We start from the raw sequence: 25,352 nt of genomic DNA, 5'->3' as shown, positions 1-25,352 counted from the left end.
GAGTTCTTCATTTTTGACTTTCATAACATCACATTTTTGAGGATTGCAGGCCATTTACTTTGTAGAATTTCCCTCTGTTTGGGTTTGCCTGATGTTTTCTTATGATTAGACTCATGCTATAATCTTTGGCAGGACTGTCACAGAAGTTATGCTGTTTTCTTCCTACTGCATCCTATCAGGTGGCTCCCATTTCAGTGTGTCCTGTTGCTTTAATTATTTGATTCAAGTGGTAGCCAGGTGTGGTGGCTCATGACTGTAATCCCAGCACTTTGGGAGGCTGAGGCAGGAGGATCATTTGAGTCCAAGAGTTGGAGACCAGCCTGGGCAACATGGTGAAACCCTATCTTTACAAAAATTTTTTTAAAAAAATTAACCGGGCATCCGGGCGCAGTGGCTTACGCCTGTAATCCCAGCACTTTGGGAGGCCTAGGTGGGTGGATCACCTGAGGTCAGGAGTTTGAGACAGCCTGGCCAACCTGGTGAAACCCCGTCTCTACTAAAAATACAAAAATTAGCTGGGTGTGGTGGCGGGCACCTGTAATCCCAGCTACTTGGGAAGCTGAGGCAGGAGAATCACTTGAACCCATGGGGCGGAGGTTGCAGTGAGCTGAGATCGCACCATTGCACTCCATCCTGGGTGACAGAGCGAGACTCCACCTCTAAATAAAACAAAATAAAATCAAATAAATACATAAATAAATAAATAAAAATTAGCTGGGCATACTGGAGTGTACCTGTAGTCCCTGCTACTTGGGAGGCTGAGACAAGAGGATCACGTTAGCTGAGAGTTTGAGGCTGTAGTGAGCCAGGATCTGGTCACTGCACTCCAACCTGGGAGACAGAGAGAGACCCTGTCTCAAAAAAAAAAGGGGGTATCTGGCAAGTTTCTCCACCGTAAATTACTCTTCACTTTTGTAATTAAGAAGTATTTTGTGTGTGGGGTGGGGGGGGATACTTTGAGATTATGTAAATATTCCATTCCTCATCAATCTTTTTCTCTTTCTTTTCTTTTTTTTTTTTTTTTGAGATGGAGTTTCACTCTTGTTGCCCAGGCTGGAATGCAATGGAGCGATCTCAGCTCACCGCAATGTCTGCCTCCCGGGTTCAAGCGATTCTCCTGCCTCAGCCTCCTGAGTAGCTGGGATTACAGGCATGTGCCACCACGCCCGGCTAATTTTGTATTTTTAGTAGAGATGGGTTTCTCCATGTTGGTCAAGCTGGTCTCAAACTCCCGACCTTAGGTGATCCGCTGGCCTCGGCCTCCCAAAGTGCTGGGATCACAGGCATGAGCCACCGTACCCGGCTTCTTTTGCTTTCTAAAATTATATCAGTATGTACTCGTAAATTCCTATTCAATGGACCACTATCCAGTTACTAATACTGTTTTTTTTGACACTTTTTCTCTGATTTAGACAGTGGAAGTCCTTTCAAGTTGCCTACTGTATCCTTTTAACATAACCTCATCACTTTTTTTTTTTTGAGACAGAGTCTTGCTTGTCACCCAGGCTGGAGTGCAGTGGCACCATCTCAGGTCACTGCAACCTCTGCCTCCTAGGTTCAAGCCATTCTCCTGCCTCAGCCTCCCCAGTAGCTGGGATTACAGGCACGCACCACCACACCTAGCTAATTTTTGTATTTTTAGTAGAGACAGGGTTTCCCCATGTTGGCCAGGCTGGTCTCGAACTCCTGATCTCGTGATCTGCCTGCCTCGGCCTCCCAAAGTGCTGGGATTACAGGCCCAGCCACCTCATCACTTTTAAGCATTCTTACACTCTAGCATAGCAACATGTTTCAGAACCTATTTTTACTTTCCCTGCATAGCTCTGGAATCAGTCATTTCTCCAAGGAGCTCTGGTTCCTTTTTTTTTTTTTTTGAGACAGGCTCTCTGTTGCCCAGGCTGGAGTGCCGTGGCACAATCTTGGCTCACTGCAACTTTCACCTCCCAGGCTCAAACAATCCTCCCACCTCAGCCTCCCAAGTGACTGGGACCACAGGAGCATGCCACCATGTCCAGCTAATTTTTTGTAGAGACAGGGTTTCACCATGTTGCCCAAGCTGGTCTCAGCCTCCTGGGCTCAAGTGACCCTCCTGCCTCAGCCTCCCAAAGTGCTGGGATTACAGGTGTGAACCTCTGCACCCAGCCTGGTTCCTTTTAGTGGAGATTGTTATTTAGAAACCAAAATCTGGCTGGGTGTGGTGGCTCATGCCTGTAATCCCAGCACTTTGAGAAGCTGAGGTGGGCAGATCACGAGGTCAGGAGTTCGAGACCAGCCTGATCAACATGGTGAAACCCCATCTCTACTAAAAATACAAAAATTAGCTGGATGTGGTGGCACGCACCTGTAATCCCAGCTACTCAGGAGGCTGAGGCAGGAGAATTGCTTGAACCCAAGAGATGGAGGTTGCAGTGAGCCAAGATCGCGCCACTGCACTCTAGCCTGGGCGACAGTGCGAAACTCTGTCTCAAAAAAAAAAGAAACCAAAATCTGGACAGTAGCTGTGCTCATTGCTATTAGGGTATTACTGCTCCCAGGCCCTCTCAGTGGACAGAGCTGGGAGATATATTCTACTCGTAATTTTATTTTCTTGTAGTTTCTTTGTCTGGCTTTGATATCAGGGTAATGCTGGCCTTGTAAGATGAGTTTGCCCACTGCTCAATGAAATAAAAGAGGATACAAACAAATGGAAGAACATTGCATGCTCATGGGTAGGAAGAATCAATATCGTGAAAATGGCCATACTGCCCAAGGTAATTTATAGATCCAATGCCATCCCCATCAAGCTACCAATGACTTTCTTCACAGAATTGGAAAAAACTACTTTAAAGTTCATATGGAACCAAAAAAGAGCCCTCATTGCCAAGTCAATCCTAAGCCAAAAGAACAAAGCTGGAGGTATCACGCTACCTGACTTCAAACTATACTACAAGGCTACAGTAACCAAAACAGCATGGTACTGGTACTAAAACAGAGATATAGACCAATGGAACAGAACAGAGCCCTCAGAAATAATGCCACATATCTACAACTATCTGATCTTTGACAAACCTGACAAAAACAAGAAATGGGGAAAGGATTCCCTATTTAATAAATGGTGCTGGGAGAACTGGCTAGCCATATGTAGAAAGCTGAAACTGGATCCCTTCCTTACACCTTATACTAAAATTAATTCAAGATGGATTAAAGACTTAAATGTTGGACCTAAAACCATAAAAACCCTAGAAGAAAACCTAGGCAATACCATTCAGGACATAGGCATGGGCAAGGACTTCATGTCTAAAACATCAAAAGCAATGGCAACAAAAGCAAAAATTGACAAATGGAATCTAATTAAACTAAAGAGCTTCTGCACAGCGAAAGAAACTACCATCAGAGTGAACAGGCAACCTACAGGATGGGAGAAAATTTTTGCAACCTACTCATCTGACAAAGGGCTAATATCCAGAATCTACAATGAACTCAAACAAATTTACAAGAAAAAATCAAACAACCCCATCAAAAAGTGGGCAAAGGATATGAACAGACACTTCTCAAAAGAAGACATTTATGCAGCCAAAAGACACATGAAAAAATGCTCATCATCATTGGCCATCAGAGAAATGCAAATCAAAACCACAATGAGATACCATCTCACACCAGTTAGAATGGCGATCATTAAAAAGTCAGGAAACAATAGGTGCTGGAGAGGATGTGGAGAAATAGGAACTTTTACACTGTTGGTGGGACTGTAAACTAGTTCAACCATTGTGGAAGTCAGTGTGGTGATTCCTCAGGGATCTAGAACTAGAAATACCATTTGACCCAGCCATCCCATTACTGTGTATATACCCAAAGGATTATAAATCATGCTGCTATAAAGACACATGTACACGTATGTTTATTGCAGCACTATTCACAACAGCAAAGACCTGGAACCAACCCAAATGTCCAACAATGATAGACTGGATTAAGAAAATGTGGCACATACACACCATGGAATACTATGCAGCCATAAAAAATGATGATATCATGTCCTTTTTATGGACATGGATGAAGCTGGAAAACATCATTCTCAGTAAACTATCGTAAGGACAAAAAACCAAACACTGCATATTCTCACTCATAGGTGGGAATTGAACAGTGAGAACACATGGACACAGGAAGGGGAACATCACACACTGGGGCCTGTTGTGGGGTGGGGGGAGGGGGGAGGGATAGCATTAGAAGATATACCTAAGGTTAAATGATGAGTTAATGGGTGCAGCACACCAACATGGCACATGTATACATATGTAACTAACCTGCACTTTGTGCACATGTACCCTAAAACTTAAAGAATAAAAAAAAAAAAAAAAAAGATGAGTTTGGAAGTGTTCCCATCTCTTCAGGTTTTTGAAAGAGTTTGAGAAGGATTGGTGTTAATTTTTCTTTTGTGGGGGCGGGGGTCCTTGTTGTGTTACCAAGACTGGTCTCAAATTCCTGGGCTCAAGCAATCCTCCCACCTCAGCCTAGCTGAGATCACAGCCAGGTGCCACTGCACCCGGCTCCTTTTCTTTTCTTTTCTTTTTTCTTTTTTTTCTTTTTTGAGACAGAGTCTTGCTCTGTCACCTGGCTGGAGTACAGTGGCATGATCTCAACTCACTGCAACCTCCGCCTCCCAGGTTCAAGCAATTCTACAGCCTCAGCCTTCTCAGTAGCTGGGACTACAGGCATACGTCACCACACCCAGTTAATTTTTGTTTTGTTTGCTTTGTTTTGTTTTGTTTTGTTTTGTTTGTAGAGACAGAGTTCCACCATGTTGCCTAGGCTGGTCTCAGACTCCTGAGCTCAAAGTGATCTGCCCGTCTCGGCCTCCTAAAGTGTTGAGATTACAAGTGTGAGCTACTGTGCCTGGCCCCGGCTCCTTTTTTTCAACTGTTTGGTAGAATTCACCAGTGAAGCCATCAGGTCCTGGTATTTTCTTTGCTAGGAGGTTTTTAATTATTGATTCAATCTGCTTGCTCATCATTGGTCTGTTCAGATTTTCTATTTCTTCATGATTCTGTCTTGGTAGGTTGTATGATTTTAGAAGTTTACCTATTTCTTCTAGGTTATTCAATTTGCTGGCATATAATTGTTCATAATAGTCTCTTATGATCTTTTGTATTTCTGTGGTATCAGTTGTAATGCCTTCTCTTTCATTTATAATTTTATTTATTTTTGTCTTCTTTTTTTTGTCTTCTTTTTTTCTTAGTCCAGCTAAAGGTTTGTCAATTTTGTTTATCCTTTCAAAAGACAAACTCTTAGTTTTATTGATCTTTTTTGTTTTCCTAATCTCTTTTTTATTTATTTCTCCACAGATTATTATTTCCTCCTGTCGCCTAACTTTGGGCTTATCTTGTTCTTCTTTTTCTAGTTCTTTGAGGTTATTTGAATTTTTTCTTTTTTCCTTAATGTAGGCACTTATTGCTATAAATATCCTTCTTAGAACTGCTTTTGCTACATTCCATAAATTTTTGGTATGTTATGTTTCCATTTTCCCATTTTCATTTGCCCCAAGTTATTTTTTAAAATTTTTATTTATTTATTTATTTTGAGATGGAGCGCCTTTCTGTCACCCAGGCTGGAATGCAGTGGCACAATCTCAGCTCACTGCAACCTCTGCCTCCTGGGTTCAAGCAATTCTTATGCCTCGGCCTCCTGACTAGCTAGGATTACAGGTGCCTGCCACCACACCCAGCTGATTTTTGTATTTTTAGTAGAGACAGGATTTTGCCATGTTGGCCAGGCTGGTCTCAAACTGACATCTAGTGATCTGCCCACCTCAGCCTCCCAAAGTGGCCTCAAGTTATTTTTATTTCTCTTTTCATTTCTTCTTTGACCCATTGGTTGTTCAGGAGTGTGTTGTTTAATTTCCACACAAGTGTGATTTTTTCATTTTTTCTCCTATTGTTGATTTCTAGTTTTATCCACTATGATCAAAAAAGATACTTGATGTGGTTTCTGTCTTCTTAAATTTGTCAAGACTTGTTTTGTGGCCTAATGTATAATCTGTCCTGGAGACTTCTGTGTACACTTAGAAGAATGTGTATTTGTTGCTGTTGGATGGAATATTCTGTATATGTCTGTTAGGTTCATTTTGGCTATAGTGCTGTTCAAGTCTGCCATTTCCGTATTGATTTTCTGTCTGGATGATCTATCTATTGTTGAAAGTGGGATACTGAAGTCCCCTACTATTGTTATGTTGCTGTCTTTTTCCCCCTTCAGTTCAGTTAATATTTGCTTTATATGTTTGCTATATATAGTTATTCTGATATTGGGTGCATATATATTTACAATTGTTATATCCTGTTGATGAACTGACCCCTTTATCATAATAATAGAGGTCTGAAAACAATAAAAAGATAATGAAAAAGATTTAAGAAAATACAAATAGATTAGAAGAATTAATATTCTTAAAATGTTCATACTACCCTAAATGATCTACAAATTCAAGCAAACCCTATCAAAATTGCAATGGCAGTTTTCACAGAATAGAAAAAAAAAATCAAAAAATTCATATGGAGCTACAAAGGACCCCAACTAACCAAAGCAATTTTGAGCAAAAAGAAGAAACTTCATGACATTAGTCTGGGTAATGATTTTTTTTTTCTTTTTGGAAATGAACCTAAAAGCACAGGCAACAAAAGCAAAAATAGACAAATGGGATTGTGTCAAACTAAAAGACTTCTTCACAGAAAAGGAAACAATCAACAGAGTGAAGAAACAACCTACGAAAAGAAAATATTTTCAAACCATATATCTGAGAAGGGGTTAATATCCAGAATATGTAAGCTATTCAAACAACTCAATAGTAAAAACAAAAACAAGACCTGACTTATTTAAATGGGCAAAGGACCTCAGTAGAGATTTCCCAAAGGAAGACATAAAAATGAGCAACAGATATATTAATTTTTATTTTATATTATTTTATTTTATTTTGAGACAGTGTCTCGCTACATGGCCCAGGCTGGAGTGCAGTGGCGCAATCTTGGCTCACTGCAGCCTCAACCTCCCGAGCTGAGCGATCCTCGCACCTCTGCCTTGCAAGTAGCTGGGACTGCAGGTGTGCACCACCACACTTGGCTTTTTTTTTCTTTGTGTATGTTTTGTAGAGATAGGGTTTCATCATGTTGGCCAGGCTGGTCTCAAATTCCTGACCATGTGATCTGCACACCTAGGCCTCCCAAAGTGTTGGGATTATAGGCGTGAGCCACTACATCCAGCTAGCATATATATATTTTTAAAAATCAACATTACTAATCATCAAAGAAATACAAATCAAAACCACAATGAGATATCACCTCACACCTGCTAGAATGGGTATTATCAAAAAGACAAAAGATGTGTGGCAGGATGTGGAGAAAGGAGACTCTTGTACATTGTTTGTAGGAGTGTAAATTTGTACAACTATTATGGAAAACCGTATGGGGATTCCCCAAAAAATTAAAACTAGAACTACCATAAGATTCAGCAATCCCACTACTGTATACATACTCAAAGGAAAGAAAATCAGGATCTCTGGCCAGACGCAGTGGCTCACGCCTGTAATCCCAGAACTTTGGGAGGCTGAGGTAGGCAGATCACCTGAAGTCAGCAGTTTGAGACCAGTCTGGCCAACATGGTGAAATCCCATCTCTACTAAAAATACAAAAATTAGCTGGGTATGTGGCACGCGCCTGTAACCCCAGCTACTCGGGAGGCTGAGGCAGGGAGAATCGCTTGAACCTGGGAGGTGGAGGTTGCAGTGAGCCAAGATCATGCCACTGCACTCCAGCCTGGGCAACAGAGAGAGACTCCATCTCAAAAAAAAAAAAAAAGTGTCCAGCTTGCCTTACATAGACTGTTAGCAGAAATATGAATGCTAACAACTCTGCCAGGGAGGGCTCAGAAGGAAGTGAGGAGCATAGGAAAGAATCCCTATATTATCTTAGAGAATCTCTAAGTCATCCTGTTGGTAGAAATGTGAATGTTAGTGCTGACATTAAGGGCTTAGAAGGAAATGAGGAACATGTTTTTAGAAAATGGAGGAAAGGGGATTTTTTATATAGTGGTAGGAAGCTCAGCAGAATTGTGTCATTATTATGTGGAAAGCACAATTTGTAAGGATGAACTTGGATATTTAGCTGTGTTGTAAAGTGTTGAAGGTGGACTGCTTTCTTTTTGCTGCTTATAGTAAAATGTGAGAGGAGAGATAAACTGAAGGAAGAACTGTTGAGCAGAACGGAAACAGGACTTGGTATTTGGGAAATTCTCAGCCTACTCATATTGGTAAATATGCTCAAATTAGGCCATTCACTGTCAGGAAATGTGCTCTGAAGAGAAATCCAAGAGTGTACCTTGGCAATCTTCTGCTAGTGCCTAGGAAGGATCAAAGGTCAAATCATTCAGCCACACAATGGGCCCTTTGGAGGGTTTTGGCATGTGACTAGTGAGTCTCCTCAGTCATCTAAGCAGAACAGAAATGAGATTATTCGAAAAGATTTGTGGCAGAGCCTCTTGTCTAATGGGGTGAATCCCTGAGACATACATAGGAAACCCACTCTTGAGAATGTCATGCAACAGAAACACTGCCAGCTTATACTGAAAGGAACAGAGAGGACAAAATTAGAGAAGGCTGGGCCGGGCGCGGTGGCTCACGCCTGTAATCTCAGCACTTTGGGAGACTGAGGCGGGCGTATCACGAGGTCAGGAGATCGAGACCATCCTGGCTAACACGGTGAAACCCCGTCTCTACTAAAAATACAAAAAATTAGCCGGGCGTGGTGGCGGGCACCTGTAGTCCCAGCTACTCGGGAGGCTGAGGCAGGAGAATGACGTGAACCCGGGAGGTGGAGCTTACAGTGAGCCAAGATCGCACCACTGCACTCCAGCCTGGGCGACAGAGCGTGACTCTGTCTCAGGAAAAAAAAAAAAAAAAAGGGAAGGCTGAACCAGGTGCAGTGGCTGACACCTATAATCCCAGAACTTTGGGAGGTTGACGTGGGAGGATCACCTGAGGCCAGAAGTTCAAGACCAGCCTAGGCAACAGGGTGAGATCCTATCTCTACAAAAAATAAAAATAATAAAAAAAGAAAGAAGGCTGTCAGACTCTCAAAATTCTGCAGCCAGTAAATAACATATGACAACACATGGAACAAGGAGGATGACACCAAGGGCAGAACTGCATGGCCAGGAAGGGGAGCCAAGAACACAGAGGATTATTTCTAGGCCTTGACATCTAATGTTTTCCCAGTTGGGTTTTGAAATTGCTTCAGGTTAGTAAGTCCTTTTCTCCTTTCCATTTTCTCCCTTTTTGAATGGGAATGTCTATAACTGTCATCCTATTGTCCATCCCACCATTGTATTTTAGGAACAGATAACTTTGGCCTGAGCATCATGGCAAAAACCCATCTCTATAAAACACATAAAAAAATGGTGGTGCACACCTGTAGTCCCAGCTGCTCGGGAGGCTGAGATGGGATGATCGCTTGAGCCCAGGGAGCTCAAGGCTACAGTGAGCCATGATCATGCCACTGCATTCCAGCCTGGGTGACAGAGTGAGACCCTGTCTCAAAAAAACGGGGGTGGGGCGTTGGGGGGACAGATAACTAGTTTTCTAGTTCCACGGGTCCACAGATCGGGAGGAATTTTCCCCCAGGAGTGATTATATCCAGAGCCTCACTTGTACCTAATTTAGATGATTTAAATGATGAGATATTGGACTTTTGAGCTGATGAGATCTAAATGAGATTTGGGACTTAAGTTGTTACTGCAATGGCTTGAGACTTTTGGAGATCTTGAGATGGGGTGAATATATTTTACATGTGAGAACACAAATCTTCAGAGGCCAGAGGGCTGAATATGGTAGGCATAATAATGTCCTCCCCAAAAGATTCCACATCCTAACCCTCAGAACCTGTGAATACGTTTTCTTACATTGCAAAAGGGACTTTAATTATTTGATTAATAGGGAATTTTCTTTTCTCTCTCCCTTCCTCCCTCCCTCCCTTCCTTCCTTCTTTCCTTTCTTTCTTTCTCTTTCTTTCTTTCTTTTTTTTCTTTTCTTTCTTCCTTCCTTCCTTCCTTCCTTCTTTCTTTCTTTCTTTTTTCAAGGTCTTTCTCTGTCACCCATGCTGTGTAGAGTGGTGCGATCATAGCTCACTGTAACCTCAAACTCATGGGCTCAAGCGATCCTTCTGCCTCAGCCTTTCAAAATGTTACAATTACAGGTATGAGCCACTGCATCTAGCCAAATTAGGGATTTTGAAATAGGGAGATTATTTTGGATTATCTGAGTGCACCCAGTGTAATAACAAGGATCCTTATCAGAGGGAAGCAGGAGGCAGGAAAATCAGAGTCAGAGATGGGACAACTGAAGCAGAGGCTGGACTGAGGCAATTGCTGACTACTTTAAAGATGGAAGAGGACCACAGGTCGAGGAACATGGGCAGTCTTTAGAAGCTGAAAAAGGCAAGTAATCTTTTTTTTTTTTTTTTTTTTTTTTTTTTTTTTTTTTTTTTTGAGACAGATTCTAGCTCTGCCGCCCACGCTGGAGTGCAGTGGTGCAATCTGGGCTCATTGCAACCTCCATCTCCCAGTTTCAAGTGATTCTCCTGCCTCAGCCTCCCCAGTAGCTGGGACTACAGGCGCCCGCCACCACACCCGGCTAATTTTTTTTTTTTTTTTTGAGACGGAGTCTCGCTCGTCGCCCAGGCTGGAGTGCAGTGGCGCGATCTAGGCTCCCTGCAAGCTCCACCTCCCGGGTTCACGCCGTTCTCCTGCCTCAGCCTCCCGAGTAGCTGGGACTACAGGCGCCCACCACCACAGCTGGCTAATTTTTTTTTTTTGTATTTTTGTATTTTTAGTAGAGACGGGGTTTCACCATGTTAGCCAGGATGGTCTCGATCTCCTGACCTCGTGATCCACCCGCCTCGGCCTCCCGAAGTGCTGGGATTATAGGCGTGAGCCACCGCGCCCGGCCCAAATGCAGAGATTCTTAACTACTATGTCATCTGTTAAATGAAAGTTGTGTGATTCACTGTTTCATTAGTTTAGGAAATATTTACTTGAACGATAGGATTTTATAACAAGTATAAATGTCAAAAACAGATTTAGGAACAAATACGACCAACATGTGTTATGCATTTAACATTTGTTAACTCAACCTGTGGGAGCCAGGGTGCACAGGGAACTAGTGCAGCTGTCTCACGAGCTCAGCGTGTTTTGTATATCAGGTGGGAATTATGTCTTACAGAGAGGGTGGAGAGTATCCATCCATCTGATAAGATTGATAAAGTGGGCATCTTCTGTGATAGGAAGTGAGAAAAAGCCCCAGAAATCAGTATGCAGTTGCTACTAGGCTATGGAAGCTATAGGCAGTCAAAGCCATGAGTAAGAAGAAACTGGGTAAGCAAACACCAGGGCGAGGTCATTTGCTCATTGTGACAGGAGCAATCACCATCCCAGCCAACATGGTGAAACCCCATCTCTACTAAAATTACAAAAATTAGCTGGGCATGGTGGTGTGCGCCTGTAGTCCCAGCTACTGGGGAGGCTGAGGCAGGAGAATCGCTTGAACCCAGGAGACAGAGGTTACAGTGAGCCGAGATTGCGCCATTGCACTCCAACCTGGCGACAGAGTGAGACTCCGTCTCAAAAAAAAAAAAAAAAAAATGACAGCAGCAATCAAAGAAGTAGAACCCTAGGTGAGGGAGCAGTGTGCCCCTACTGCTAAGGAAACTCCTGGTCACCTGCCTGGGAGGCCCAACTGGACTCATTCTTCTCAGGAAGAATGTTGTACAGATATTTCCTGGTTCCTGTGAAGCAGCCTCCTCCCACCTACAGGTAGGTGCAATTCTTCTTTTTTTTTTTTAGAGACAGGGTCTTGCTCTGTTGCTATGTTGGCCAGCCTGATCTCAAATTCCATTCCTCAAGCAATCTTCCTGCCTCAGCTTCCCAGGTAGCTGCATTACAGGAGCGAGCAATATTTCCATATCTTTTTTTTTTTTTTTTTTTTTTTCTGAGACACAGTCTCACTCTGTCACCCAGGCTGCTGGTCTGGAACTCCTGACCTCAAGTGATCCACCCATCTCGGCCTCCCAACATGCTGAGATTATAGGCATGAGCCACCGCACCCTGCCCATATTTCCATATCTAACCTAACAATTAACTCCCCCTTGCCTGAGATATCTTTGCAACCCAGATAACTGAACTCCCTCTTTCCCTGACTGCAGGTGGTCCCTGATGAGTCATTCCTGCTATAACAGTGGGTATCTTGTTGGAGTCCATGATACATGTGCCAAGCACAGCCTAATTCTCTCTAGCAACAGTATGAAATAAATGTGGCCACATCCTTCCATTTTTATTTTTTACATTTATTTATTTATCTATTTATTTATTTTTTGAGGCAGAATCTCACTCTTTTGCCCAGGCTGGATAGAGTGCAACAGCGGGATCATGGCTCACTGCAGCCTCGACCTCCCAGGCTCAAGGAATGCACCCCCCTCCCGAGTAGCTGGAACTACAGGCATGCAACGCCATGCCTGACCACATCCTTACTTTTGAGATGACCTTTTTATAGACGTCATGAAACTATCTTCCTTTAGTTAACTTTCTTCCGACAGGCAGAGTACAATAAAATCAATGTGGCATGTGTTCTTAATTACAATCAAACCCCAGCCCTGTCTTCTCGAGGTTAAAATCAGATCACGGGCCAGGCATGGTGGCTCACGCCTGTAATCCCAGCACTTTGGGAGGCCCAGGTGGGCAGATCACCTGAGGTTGGGAGTTCGAGGCCAGCCTGACCAACATGGAGAAACCCCGTCTTTACTAAAAATACAAAATTAGCCAGGCATGGTGGCGCATGCCTGCAATCCCAGCTACTCAGGTGGCTGAGGCAGGAGAATTGCTTGAACCCAGGAGGCAGAGGTTGCGGTGAGCCGAGATCGCGCCATTGCACTCCAGCCTGGGTAACAAGAGAGAAATTCTGTCTCAAAAAAAAAAAAAAAAAAAAAAAAAAATCGGATCACAGCCAGGCGCAGTGGCTCACACTTGTAATCCCAGTACTTTGGGAGGCTGAGGTGGGCAGATCACTTGAGGTCAGGAGTTTGATACCAGCCTGGCCAACATGGCGAAACCCTGTCTCTACTAAAAATACAAAAATCAGCTGGGCATGGTGGCATACACCGGTAGTCCCAGCTACTTGGGAGGCTGAGGCACGAGAATCACCTGAACCTAGGAGTGGAGGTTGCAGTAGCCGAGATCGTGCCACTGCACTCCAGCCTGGGCAACAGAGCAAGACTCTGTCTCAAAAATAAATAAATAAATAAGATCACCATGATTAGAATTAGATTTTGAGTTTTCCTAAAACTTTTAAATCACATCCAAGTCTGAGGTTGTATCATTTTAACAGATGGCTGGGCTCACCCATGACAATTTGATTGTTTAACATTCTCTCCAGCATTAAACATGTTCATTTCTGGTCTCTTTTAATTTTTTTAGCCACAGTATAAAGATAAAAAGTGAATTTTAGGCCAGGCATGGTGGCTCATGCTTGTAATCTCAGCACTTTGGGAGGCCAAAGTGGGGGGATCAATTGAGCTCGGGAATTCAAGACCAGCCTGAACAGCATGGCAAACCCCGTCTCTACAAAAAAAATACAAAAATTAGCCAGCTGTGGTGTCAGGCACCTGTAGTCAAAGCTACTCAGGAGGCTGAGGCGGGAGGATTACTTGATTCCAAGTCAAGCCTGCAGTGAGCTGTGATCTCAGCATTGCACTCCAGCCTAGGCGACAGGGCAAGACCATGTCTCAAAAAAAGAAAAATAAAAAATAGGGAGGGCTCAGTGACAAGAGCTCATGCCTGTAATCCCAGCACTTTGAGAGGCTGAGGCAGAGGATCACTTGAGGTCAGGAGTTCAAGACCAGCCTGGGCAACATAGTGAGGCCACATCTCCATTTAAAAGAAAAAAAATTAAATAAAAAGTAAATAAATTTTAAAAAATTAACCAAAGTGTGGTGGCATGCACCTGTGGTCCCAGCTACTCGAGAGGTTTAGATAGGAGGATCGCTTTAGCCCAGGAGGTTGATGCTACAATGAACCATGTTCATGCCACTGCACTCCAGCCTGGGTGGCATGAGATTCTGTCTAAAAAAGAAAAAGAGGCTGGGTGCTGTGGCTCATACCTGTAATCCCAGCACTTTGGGAGGCTGAGGCAGGCAGATCACGAGGTCAGGAGTTTGAGACCAGCCTGGCCAACATGGTGAAACCCCGTCTCTACTAAAAATACAAAAAGTAGCAGGGCATGGTGGCACGCACCTGTAGTCCCAGCTACTCAGGAAGCTGAGGCAGGAGAATTGATTGAACCCAGAAGGCAGAGGTTGCAGTGAGCTGAGATTGCGTCACTGCACTCTAGCTTAGGTGACAGAGCAAGACTTCATGTAAAAAAAAAAAAAGAAAGAAAGAAAGAAAAAGAAAAAAATTATTTTATTTATTTATTTTGAGACAGAGTCTAGCTCTGTCACCCAGGTTGGGGTGCAATGGTGAGATCTCGGCTTACTGCAGCCTCTGCCTCCCAGCTTCAAGCGATTTTCGTGCCTCAGTCTCGCGAGTAACTGGGATTATAGGCACCCGCCACTATGCCCAGGTAACTATTGTATTTTTAGTAGAGATGGGGTTTCACCAAGTTGGCCAGGCTGATCTCGAACTCCTGACCTCAAGTGATCTGCTCCCCTGGGCTTCCCAAAGTGGTGGGGTCACAGGCATGAGCCAACATGCCAGGCCGAACCACAACATCTTAAGAGCGTACTCTGGGCTGGGTATGGTGGCTCACGCCTGTAGTCGCAACTACTCAGGAGGCTGAGGCAAAAGAATCACTTGAATCCGGGAGGTGGAGGTTGCAATGAGCCAAGATGGCACCATTGCACTCCAACCTGGGTGACAGAGTAAGACTCTGTCTCAGAAAGAAAGAGGGTACTCTGGGCTGGGCGCGGTGGCTCATGCCTGTAATCCCAGCACTTTGGGAGGCCAAGGCGGGCGGATCATGAGGTCAGGAGATTGAGACCATCCTGGCTAACACGGTGAGACCCCGTCTCTACTAAAAAATAATACAAAAAATTAGCCGGCCATGGTGGTGGGCACCTGTAGTCCCAGCTAATCGGGAGGCTGAGGCAGGAGAATGCTGTGAACCCGGGAGGTGGAACTTGCAGTCAGCCTAGATAGCGCCACTGCACTCCAGCTTGGGTAACAGAGCGAGACTCCATCTCAAAAAATAAATAAATAAATAAATAAAATAAAAAGAAAAGAAAAAGAAAAAAAAGAGGGTATTCTGGTCTTCACTTCCTCATCTCTCATTCACTCCTCTTTTTTCTTCTGACCCAATTCTGCCTTGAATCTGCTTTCACTTAGGTCTCTAGCATCTTCCTTGTTGATAAATCCTACATTTTCCTATTGTTTTCTAACTTGGGCTCCCAGCATCATTTGGCCCAGTGCTCCCTCCTTAAAGCTTTCTCTGGCCTTGGGAAGTCAAGGCCACACTTTCCTGGTGTTCCTCCTCCATCTCAGCCTGCTAATTCTCCACATTTAAGATTCTCCCCAAGGTTCTTTTCTTTTCTCGCTATATGCACTGTTCTTGGGTGATTTCTTTTTTCTTTTCTTTTTGTTTTTTTGAGATGGAGTTTTGCTCTTGTTGCCCAGGCTGGAGTGCAGTGGTGTGATCTTGGCTCACTGCAACCTCAGCCTCCCAGGTTCAAGTGATTCTCCTGCCTCAGCCTCCTGAGTAGTTGGGATTACCGGTGTGTGCCACCATGCCCAGCTAATTTTTTGTATTTTTGGTAGAGATGGGGTTTCATCATGTTGGCCAGGGTAGTCTCGAACTCCCGACCTCAGGTGATCCACCTGCCTCGGCCTCCCAAAGTGCTGGGATTACAGGTGTGAACCACCACGCCCAGCCAGGTGATTTCATTTCTTCCCATGTGTGACACCTGAGAGGTCCCATGCCCTTGTCTTTGGCTCAATCTCTCTTCCTTGTACCTAGTACAAATCACAGGCCATGAACTGATGTAAAAGTTTTCAAACTGGAACATTTGCTCACTTAAACACCTAAATATTTGAAACCCCAAAGCTTTTGTCTGCTTTTCCACAGTGATATTTCTCCTTTGAGGTAATAGGTGCCACTGAATGGAAGACAGCAAAGGCATGGGGTGTAAAGAATGTGTGTATATGTGTGTCCTATGCAGAGGGTGGTGGTGAAAGCCTGAGCAACATCTGGTGTGACCTCATGGGTTCCTGACTTCATTCCATACCAGATAATGAGCCCAAGCCAGTCAGCAGCTGTCCCCTGACAACTGTTACTAGTTCAGGAGTAGACACAACAAAGACATTAGCTAAACAGCCTAATGGGAAAGATTTCTATCTCATACCTGGCATCACCCAGTAGCTGCTGACAGCCATTGTGGAATCATGAGGACCATACCAAGGGCAAAGTACCCCTCCAAGGAGGAAGCTGAGCAGAGCCATGGACAGGGCCTGGGTCCTTGGTGACATCATTGAGCTTTTGAATCGACCAACCTCAGAGCCTGCCCCCTACCTCTGGCTCTTTGTTATGTGAGATATTTCCTTTTTATTTTTCTATTTATTTATTTTTTTATTTATTTATGAAACAGGATCTCATTCTGTTGCCCAGATTGGAGTGCAGTGGTACGATCATAGCTCCCTGCAGCCTCCATCTCTCAGGTTCAAGCGATCCTCCCACTTCAGTATCTGGAGTAGCTGGGACTATAGGTGCACGCCACTAATTTTTGTATTTTTTGTATAGACAGGATTGCCCTATGTCGTCCATGCTGGTCTGGAACTCCTGGGCTCAAGAGATCCTCTCACCTTGGCCTCCCAAATTGCTGAGATTACAGGTATGAGCCACCACACTCGGCCTTATTTTTCTTATAGAGGTCATCTGTTACTTGTAATAAAAATCATTCTAGCCAGGCGCGGTGGCTCACGTCTGTAATCCCAGCACTTTGGGAGGCTGAGGCGGGCGGATCACGAGGTCAGGAGATCAAGGCCATCCTGGCTAACATAGTGAAACCCCGTCTCTACTAAAACTGCAAAAATTTAGCCGGGCGTGGTGGCAGGTGCCTGTAGTCCCAGCTACTCTGGAGGCTGAGGCAGGAGAATGGCGTGAACCTGGGAGGTGGAGCTTGCAGTGAGTGGAGATCACGCCACTGCACTCCACCCTGGGTGACAGAGTGAGACTCCGTCTCAAAATAAATAAATAAATAAATAAATAAATAAAATAAATAAATAAATAGCATTCTAATAGATTCAGTATCTCAAAATATCCAACTACATCTGAACTCCAGACCTGTGATGCCAGCTGCCTGGCACCCCTTCAACCCTTCTACTTGGATGTTCCAGAGCATCTCATGCTCAGTGAGTCTAAAACTGACTTTGTTGTCTTGGGCTCCCACTTTCCCCATTTCACTTCAGTCTTCCTTTTTTTTTAGAGCTAGAGTCTCATGATGTCGTCCAGGCTGGTATCGAACTTGGCTGCAAGCAGTCCTCACACCTCAGCCTCTCGAGTATCTGGGATTACAGTCGAGAGCCACTGCATCCAGCTTTGCTCTTTCTTTGAAAGGTACCATCATCTAGCTGCCTGGTTGTTCAAGCAAAAACGCTGGTCATTGTTACTATTCCTTTTCTGCACACTGCCAATCAATCCTAGAAACTGCAGATTCCACCCCCCAGTATTTCTCAAACCCACCTCCGGTGACCATACCCATCATCATCTCTTGTATTTTTCACTGAAAAAGCCTCTGACCTGATCTCCCATCTCCTTCCAATTCTTTCTGCATATTTCAGCAAGATAGATCTTCCTAAAATGCAGATCTGAATCACCCTCCTTATTAAAACTTTTAAGTTTCTTTCCCTTTTTCTTAGGATAAATTCAGGGCCAGATGTGATGGTTCACACCTGTAATCCCAACACTTTGGGAGGCCACGGTGGGAGGATTGCTTGAGGCCAGAAGTTTGAGACCAGCATGGGCAACATAGCAAGATCCTGTATCTACAAAAAAAAATTTAAAAATTAACTGGGTATGGTGGCATGAGCCTGTAGTCCCAGCTACTGGGGAGGCTGAGGCAGGAGGATAACTTCAGCCCGGGAGGTGGAAGCTGAAGTGAATTATGATAGTGCCACTGCACTTCAGCCTAGTGTCAGAGACCCTGTCTTTAAATTAAAAAAAAAAAAAAATCCAGGCGCGGTGGCTTATGCCTGTAATCCCAGTGCTTTGACAAGCCAAGGTGGGTGGATCACCTGAGGTCAGGAAAAATTAGCTGGGTGTGGTGGCATGTGCCTGTAGTCCCAGCTACTTGGGAGGCTGAGGGAGGAGAATCGCTTGAACCTGGGAGGTGAGATCTCGCCACTTCACTCCAGCCTGGGTGACACAGTGAGACTCTGCCTCAAATAAATAAATAAATGAAAATATAAATAAATAAATTAATTAAAAAACAAAAACCTGACTGCTTTAACATGGCTTATCAAGGCCTCCGTGACTGGGCCCTTGTTCATCTTTCCAGCATCAGTGCTTGTTCCTTCCATTCTAGCCTTCACTCCATCATCATAAAACTGCTTTTAGTTTCCAAATTTGCTGTCTTACTTCCTGGCTGTTTTCTCTACCTAGAAAGTCCTTCTCTCCTTGCTTCACCTGACTAACTCCTGCTCATTCTTCAGTGCTTAGTGTGATGACACGTCCTGTGGGAAGCCACCCCTCCTGCCTAAGCCTGGCTTAGGTGCTTATCTTCATATTAACACCACTATCTGCTTAGTATCCCAGACAGCACTCCTCAGGAGGTTGAAATTGTCTGCTTATGTTGCCTGTCTCCCCCACCCCAAACTGTAAGTTCCTTGAGATCAGGGACTCTGACTTATTCCTTGCACTTAGCACCATAGCTGAGTGAAGAAGATCATCTTAAATTCAGATGTGAATTTTCACTTGAAGGCAAGGGTAGGATGGAATGGAGGAATGGAGTTGGAAGTTGGAAGACAGCATGGGTGTTTCTTTTTTTTCTTTTTGTGGAGACAGGGTCTTACTTTATCACCCAGGCTGAAGTGCAGTGGCACTTTTCTTGGCTCACTGCAACCACGACCTGGGCTCAAGTGATCCTCCTACCTCAGCCTCCCAAGTAGCTGGGACCACAGGCTCATGCCACCGTGCCTGGCTAATATATTTTTTTTAATTATTATACTTTAAGTTTTAGGGTACATGTGCACAATGTGCAGGTTAGTTACATATGTATACATGTGCCATGCTGGTGCCTGGCTAATATTTTAATTTTTGTAGAAATAGGGTCTCTCTGTGTTGCTGAGGCTGGTCTCGAACTCCTGGCCTCAAACCATCCTCCCACCTTGGCCAGCCAAAGTGCTGGGATTACAGGCATGAGTCTCCACACCTGGTCAGGAAATAGACATTTTCAAGCAGAGGCAGGGATGGTGATAGCATAATCTGATTTACTAAGGGTATTGAATAGATTTGGGCAGGTGGCAGAGCAGGTTAGGGGAAGGAAACCATTGATAATGTAGATAATGTGACCCGGGCAAGATATGATGCTGGCCTGGACTAAGATGTTGGTAATGGGGATGGGGAGAACCAGATAGACTTGAAAGAGAGTTAAGAAGTAGACTTCATACCAGGCAGAGTGGCTCATACCTGTAATCCCAGCATTTTGGGAGGCTGAGGTGGGAGGATCACTTGCGCCCAGGAGTTTGAGACCAGCCTAAGCAACATAGGGAGGCCTTATCTCTACAAAAAATGGAAAAATTTGCCAGGACTGGTGGCATGTTTCTGTGGTCCCAGCTACTCAAGAGGCTGAGGTGGGAGGATCACTTGAGCCCAGGAGGTCGAAGTTGCAGTGAGCTATGATTGTGCCACTGCACTCCAGCCTGGGTGACAGAGTGAGACTCCATCTCAAAAAAAAAATATATTTTTGGCCGGGTGCAGTGGCTCACGCCTGTAATCCCAACACTTTGGGAGGCCGAGGTGGGTGAATCACTTGAGGTCAGGGCTTGAGACCAGCCTGACCAAAATGGTGAAACCCTGTCTCTACTAAAAAAAAAACACAAAATTAGCTGGGCATGGTGGTGCACACCTGTAATCTCAGCTACTTGGGAGGCTGAGGCAGGAGAATTGCTTGAACCCGGGAGATGGAGGTTGCCGTGAGCAGAGACTGAACCGCTGCACTCCAGCTTGGGCAACAAGAGCAAAACTCCATCTCAATAACTAACTAACTAACTAACTAACTAAATAATTTTGTATATATATATATTTTTTGAGACAGAGTCTCGCTCTGTTGCCCAGGCTGGAGTGCAGTGGTGCGATCTCAGCTCACTACAACCTCCGCCTCCCAGGTTCAAGCGATTCTCCTGCCTCAGCCTCCCAAGTAGCTGGGATTACAGGCCCCCGCCATCACACCCAGCTAATTTTTGTATTTTTAGTAGAGACAGGGTTTCACCATGTTGGCCAGGCTCTTCTCGAACTCCTGACCTCAAGTGATCCACCCGCCTCGGCCTCCCAAAGTGCTGGGATTACAGGTGTGAGCCACCAAGCCCGGCCATTTTTTTGTATTTTTAGTAAAGATGAGGTTTCACCATGTTAGCCAGGACGGTCTCGATCTCCTGACCTCGTGATCCACCTGCCTCAGCCTCTCAAAGTGCTGGGATTACAGGCGTGAGCCACCGCGCCCGGCCTATTAAAATTTTTTAAATAACAAAAGAAGTAGACTTCACAGAATTGGGGGTCAGGTGAAGAAAAGAAGGGTGCATAAACTGAGGTGAATTCTAACTTGGGAACTAGGTGTCTTAGTGGTGCCTTCTTCTGGGGCAAGGAATCCAGAGGAAGAGCATGATTGCCGAGGGAGGTGAGGAGCTCTGTTTGGGACAAGTTGAGTTTGAGTGGACTATGAGGCACCCAGCAGGTGGCTGGGCATTCCAGGCTGCAGGTGAGGAACAAAAGCTGAGAAGGAATGGACAGAGGTAGAAAACCTAGAAGGGTATATTGATGCCAAGAGAGTGACAGCCAGAAAAGAAATGACTCGAGACAAAGGGAGAACACCGCCGAGGCTCCTCTCCTCAGGCACCCCACACACACTTCCACAGACACAAATGCACTGGAGAGTTTTCTCTTGACAGCATTTTATTTGGTTCAAATGTGAAACTCAGACCCTGGCTCACCCACTTCTCATCGTGGCTGGAGTAGATTTGTCCTGGGGGGGATCATTGGCTTCTTATCGGGACATGAAAAGGGAAGCACATAGGTCACATCAAGTGTCAGGGCAGGGAGAGGCCGAGCGACTGCTGGCCGGGTAGGGCTTGGCCATAAGCCAGGAAAGGGATGCCTGGTACCACCTTTTAGACACATGCAGAGGGAGAGGAGACAATTCAGGAGTGGTCTTAGGGTTTGGGCTTAGAGCAGGCCTAGGGCAGAGTCAAGGCTCCAGACCAAGGGGTTCAGTAACTGTGGGCAGAAGACTTGTCCAGCTCACTGCGCTGCTCCTTCTGGGACTCTGTCACCACCTGCTGGGGACAGGGCATATGATGGGCACAAGCCATTCAGCGCCACCCTCCATCCTACTCCTTTGGATCATAGAGCCCCATTCCCTGGGGTAACCAGCAGAGGCTCCTGTTTATCTATCCATGTTCTCTGTCTCCTTCTCTGTCTCTCCCCAAGAATTACCCACCCTAAGTAAGATTAGCGACAGCCAGGCTGGGGCTCAGAAATAATATGGGAAATGGTGGGGTCCTGGCATTAGGGGACCTGCCTCACCTCCCCATTCTGGGTCTCAATGGTCTTGATCAGAACGGTCTTCCGGCTGTGGCTGTCCTGGGGAGGCTCCACCTCAGGCACTGAAGAAAGTAGGATAAAGGGTTCAAGGGGGAAGGCGTAGGAATCTCTCCTCTTAGGTTCCCACTGCTATCCCTGAGGGCAGGGGAGGGGCGGGGTGTGAGGAGTAGGGGTGGGTACAGGCCAGGACCCAGAAGTTCCGTGGGGAGAACAGATCCCTAAGGTGAGCCAGAGCAGGAGCCCGAGGAGGGCAGAAGTGGACAAGGAGAGGTACAGGCTGTAAGCCAGACTCACCAGTCGTCTTTATACTTAAGGAGGCGAAAGAATGGACAGGCACGGAGATCCTGGAGGCGAAGCAAGCTGTCAGCGCCCCTGCCCAGGCCCCGCCCTGCCCCGCCCAGTCCCGACCCCGCCCTGCCCCGCCCCAGTAGCTCCACCCTCACCGGCTCTCCTCGCCCTCCAGCAGCTTGCGGTAGGTGGCGATCTCGATGTCCAGGGCCATCTTGACGTTGAGGAGCTCCTGGTACTCCCGCAGGTGCCGCGCCATCTCCTCCTTTAGCTGTCGCAGCTCCTCCTCCAGCCGCGCAGCGCCCGCCTGGTAGCCCCCCGCCTCCAGGGCGAACTGCTCCTCTAGCTCTCTCAACTGCCTGAGCAGCGCCTCGTTCTGGGGTAGGGGAGTGGAAGGGGCCAGTTGCGGAACATTTCCTCGTCCGCTCCCTGGGCCCGGGCTCGCAGCTTCGTACTCACCGTGCCGCGCAGCCCGTCCACCTCGCACGTTAGACTCTGGATCTGGCGTCGGGACTCGTTCATCTCCTGCTTGGCCTGGCGCAGGGCCTCGTGGTTCCGGTTGGCAGCGTCGGACAGGTCCGCGTACTGCGAAGTGGGGGTAACCCAGGCTTCAGTTGGCTGGGACGCGCGACATCACCCCAGCGCCCCGCCTCGCAGGCCCTCCCGGCTCTCGCACCTTGGACTTGTACCACTCCTCCGCCTCCTGCAGGTTCTTCGCGGCGATGCTCTCGTACTGCGCGCGGATGTCCCTCAGCGCTGCGGTCAGCTCGGGCTTCACCGTGGCTTCCACCTCCACCTGCTGCACCTGCTGGCTCTCCACACTCACCTGCAGGTCTCGCAGCTCCTACGGCCGGGAGCAGACAGAGGATGGACAGCGGCGCAAATCCCACGCGGGCCACACAGTTCGTGCACAGAAAAGAGAAGAAACGCTTGAACGAACAGAAGGGGGCGCCAGGGAGGGCGGGGCGTACAGCCCTGCGCCCCGGCGGGCGCGAGACCAGAGGCCAGGTTTCGGAGGTACAGCCCCGCTGCCCGCCGCCAGGTGGCGCAAGGGTGGGAGTCTAACCACCTGTAGAATGGGGTGGAGGGGCTGCGTCTACCAAGCATCGTCCTGATCCCCAGGGCGATGCCTCAGCTCCACCCGCCAGCTCCAGCGAGACCACCCCACAACCTCAGAAGCCGCCCCTGATACCGGGCCCACTTACCTCCTCGTGCAGCTTCTTGAGGAACTCAATCTCATCCATCAGAGACTCAATCTTGCGCTCTAGTTCCAGGCGGGACAGAGTGGCATCGTCCACATCCTTCGAGGGGTGGCAGTGGAGGTTCAAGATAAGTTAGGGGCTGCGCAGGCCGAGGAAGGACCAGGCCTTCCCTCTCTGCCTCGGGAGGCGTCTGGTTGCCCCCTTCTCCCCGCGCCCACCGATGCCACCTCTGGATACTGAGATCGGGGGTAGGGGTGGGGAGGCTGAACTCGGAGAGGGGCTCGGACTCACCTTGCGGAAGAGCACGAGGTTGTGCTCCGCGTCCTCCCGCTTGCGCGTCTCCTCCTCCAGCCTGACGGGAAGAGCGTGCAGAGGCTGAACTGTGGGGTCGCCGCCCAGCTCGCACCCCAGACCGCACGCCCCCCAGGATCCGGTTAGAGGCTGTTCTGCTGCCCAGGACTCTAAATGGAGGGCTGAGGCTGCCTAATGGAATTGCCCCGCATTCTCTCTAACGGACTGGAAGCTGAAAAGGGGGTTTCCTCATTACTCAGGGGAGGCACAGATACCCACTTCTCCCACCTCCCCAAACACTCAGAGCAAAGTGGGAGGCGGGGGGCACTTGGAGCCCGTGGGCAAGGATGCTGCCCGCACACACGTGGTTTGGTAAGGGGAGCCACACTCTTGGGCTGCTGATGGAGAGGGGAAGGGAGGGGAGGGAAGAGCAGCCGCCTCGACGGCCGCTTCGACCTCGCCTCGACGGCAGCGGCCCAGCCCTGCCCCCTGACCTCTGCTTGAGCGCCGCCAGGTCCTCCGCCAGCCCGTCGCGCTCCACCTGCACCCGGTCACGCTCGCGGCCCAACAGCTCCAGCTCTCGCCGCAGCTCGCGCAGCTCCTGCTGGCACAGCTGGTCGGCGCGCGCCGGCTCCTGGCCCCGGGCTTGGCTCAGCTCCCCGCGCAGGGCCGCGTTCTGCTGCTCCAGAAAGCGTACCTTCTCGATGAAGTTGGCGAAGCGGTCGTTGAGCTCCTGCAGCTCCTGCTTCTCGTTGCTGCGCGTGGCCAGGAACTCCTGGTTGAGGGCCTCGGCCATGGAGAAGTCGAGGCGCTCCGAGGGCAGGCGCAGGAGGGCGCCCGCTCCAGCCCGGGGGCTACGGAAGCTGCCCAGGCGCACCGAGGAGCTCGGGGACGCGGAGCCCAGCAGGCGGCTGCTGGAGAAGCGGGAGCTGGACGAGTAGGAGAAGGCCCCGGGGGATAGTGAGGGCGGTGGACCGAAGGTGCGGCGGTATGAGGTGGAGCTGAAGCCGGCCCGCAGGCCCGACGGGTGGTGGCTCATTGCGACCGAGGATGGGCAGTCACCGTTCGCAGAGCTAGGCCGGGGGCTGGGAAGGAGCCGCAGACCGCTGCGAGGCAGCTTTATAGCCCTGCGGTCTCAGGGGGGGCACGGGCAGCTCCTCCCACTGGCCTGATAGCCCGCTGGAGGGGGGTTGTGTGGGGAGGGGGATGCCCCACCCCTGCGGAGCAGCAGGAGCGCCTTCCCCTCCCTTCCCTGGTTGCAGGCCTCTGCCCACTTGATTACCCCATGTTGCCGCTGGGGTGGGGGTCACTACCTCCCAAAAAGCACCCAAAGCTAGAACCTAGGGTAGGAAGGCCTGACTTGAACTAGGGTCCCTGAAAATTGCGAGGTAGAAGGACCTGAAATTAAAGGGCAGGCTTCTGGCATAGGAGTAGGGAGGAGGCCAGCTGGAGGGAGAGTTGACCTGGCTTAGGGCCCATAGCTAGTGCCTTGACTTGCCCCCTGAAGGCCAGGCTCTATTTTCACCTGCTGTCAGCTACCCCTCCTTCACCACACCCAGAGAGGAATAGTTGACAGGGAAGCAGAGGCAGATCGGGCTGGGGAAGAGCTACTCTTCCTAATCCCCAGGGCCCTGTGAAGGTCTGGTGCCTGGCGCCAGCTCTGCTGCTAATGGGCTGACCAGCCCCCCTCCCCCTCCCCTGAACACGGCCCAGCAGAGGTTGTCTGCTGATGTTTCAGCCTTAAAGACACAGCCCCCAAACCT

The 25,352-nt window shown here is 47.7% G+C and overlaps 1 protein-coding gene across 2 annotated transcripts; it reads right to left on the bottom strand.

The window, feature by feature from the left end:
- Positions 1 to 21,142: 21,142 nt before the first annotated feature.
- On the bottom strand, positions 21,143 to 24,736 carry PRPH (peripherin). Of its 2 annotated transcripts, none has more exons than XM_054527925.2 (9): positions 24,084 to 24,736; positions 23,590 to 23,650; positions 23,302 to 23,397; positions 22,773 to 22,940; positions 22,556 to 22,681; positions 22,252 to 22,472; positions 22,103 to 22,152; positions 21,791 to 21,870; positions 21,143 to 21,543 (listed from the first exon to the last, which is right to left on the bottom strand). In XM_054527925.2, exons 1-9 carry the CDS (start codon positions 24,626 to 24,628, stop codon positions 21,475 to 21,477), a joined length of 1,416 nt encoding a protein of 471 aa, XP_054383900.1. In that variant the 5' UTR covers positions 24,629 to 24,736; the 3' UTR covers positions 21,143 to 21,474. The 2 variants fall into 2 exon arrangements, with proteins under 2 accessions (XP_054383900.1, XP_002823235.1); XM_002823189.5 differs by having other exon boundaries at positions 21,143 to 21,540; positions 24,084 to 24,723.
- Positions 24,737 to 25,352: the final 616 nt, after the last annotated feature.

This window comes from Pongo abelii, chromosome 10 (assembly GCF_028885655.2).
Source record: "Pongo abelii isolate AG06213 chromosome 10, NHGRI_mPonAbe1-v2.0_pri, whole genome shotgun sequence".
Classification (NCBI taxonomy): domain Eukaryota; kingdom Metazoa; phylum Chordata; class Mammalia; order Primates; family Hominidae; genus Pongo; species Pongo abelii.
The sequence above is the reverse complement of the archived record's forward strand: the minus strand, read 5'-3'. Positions and strand labels throughout refer to the sequence as shown.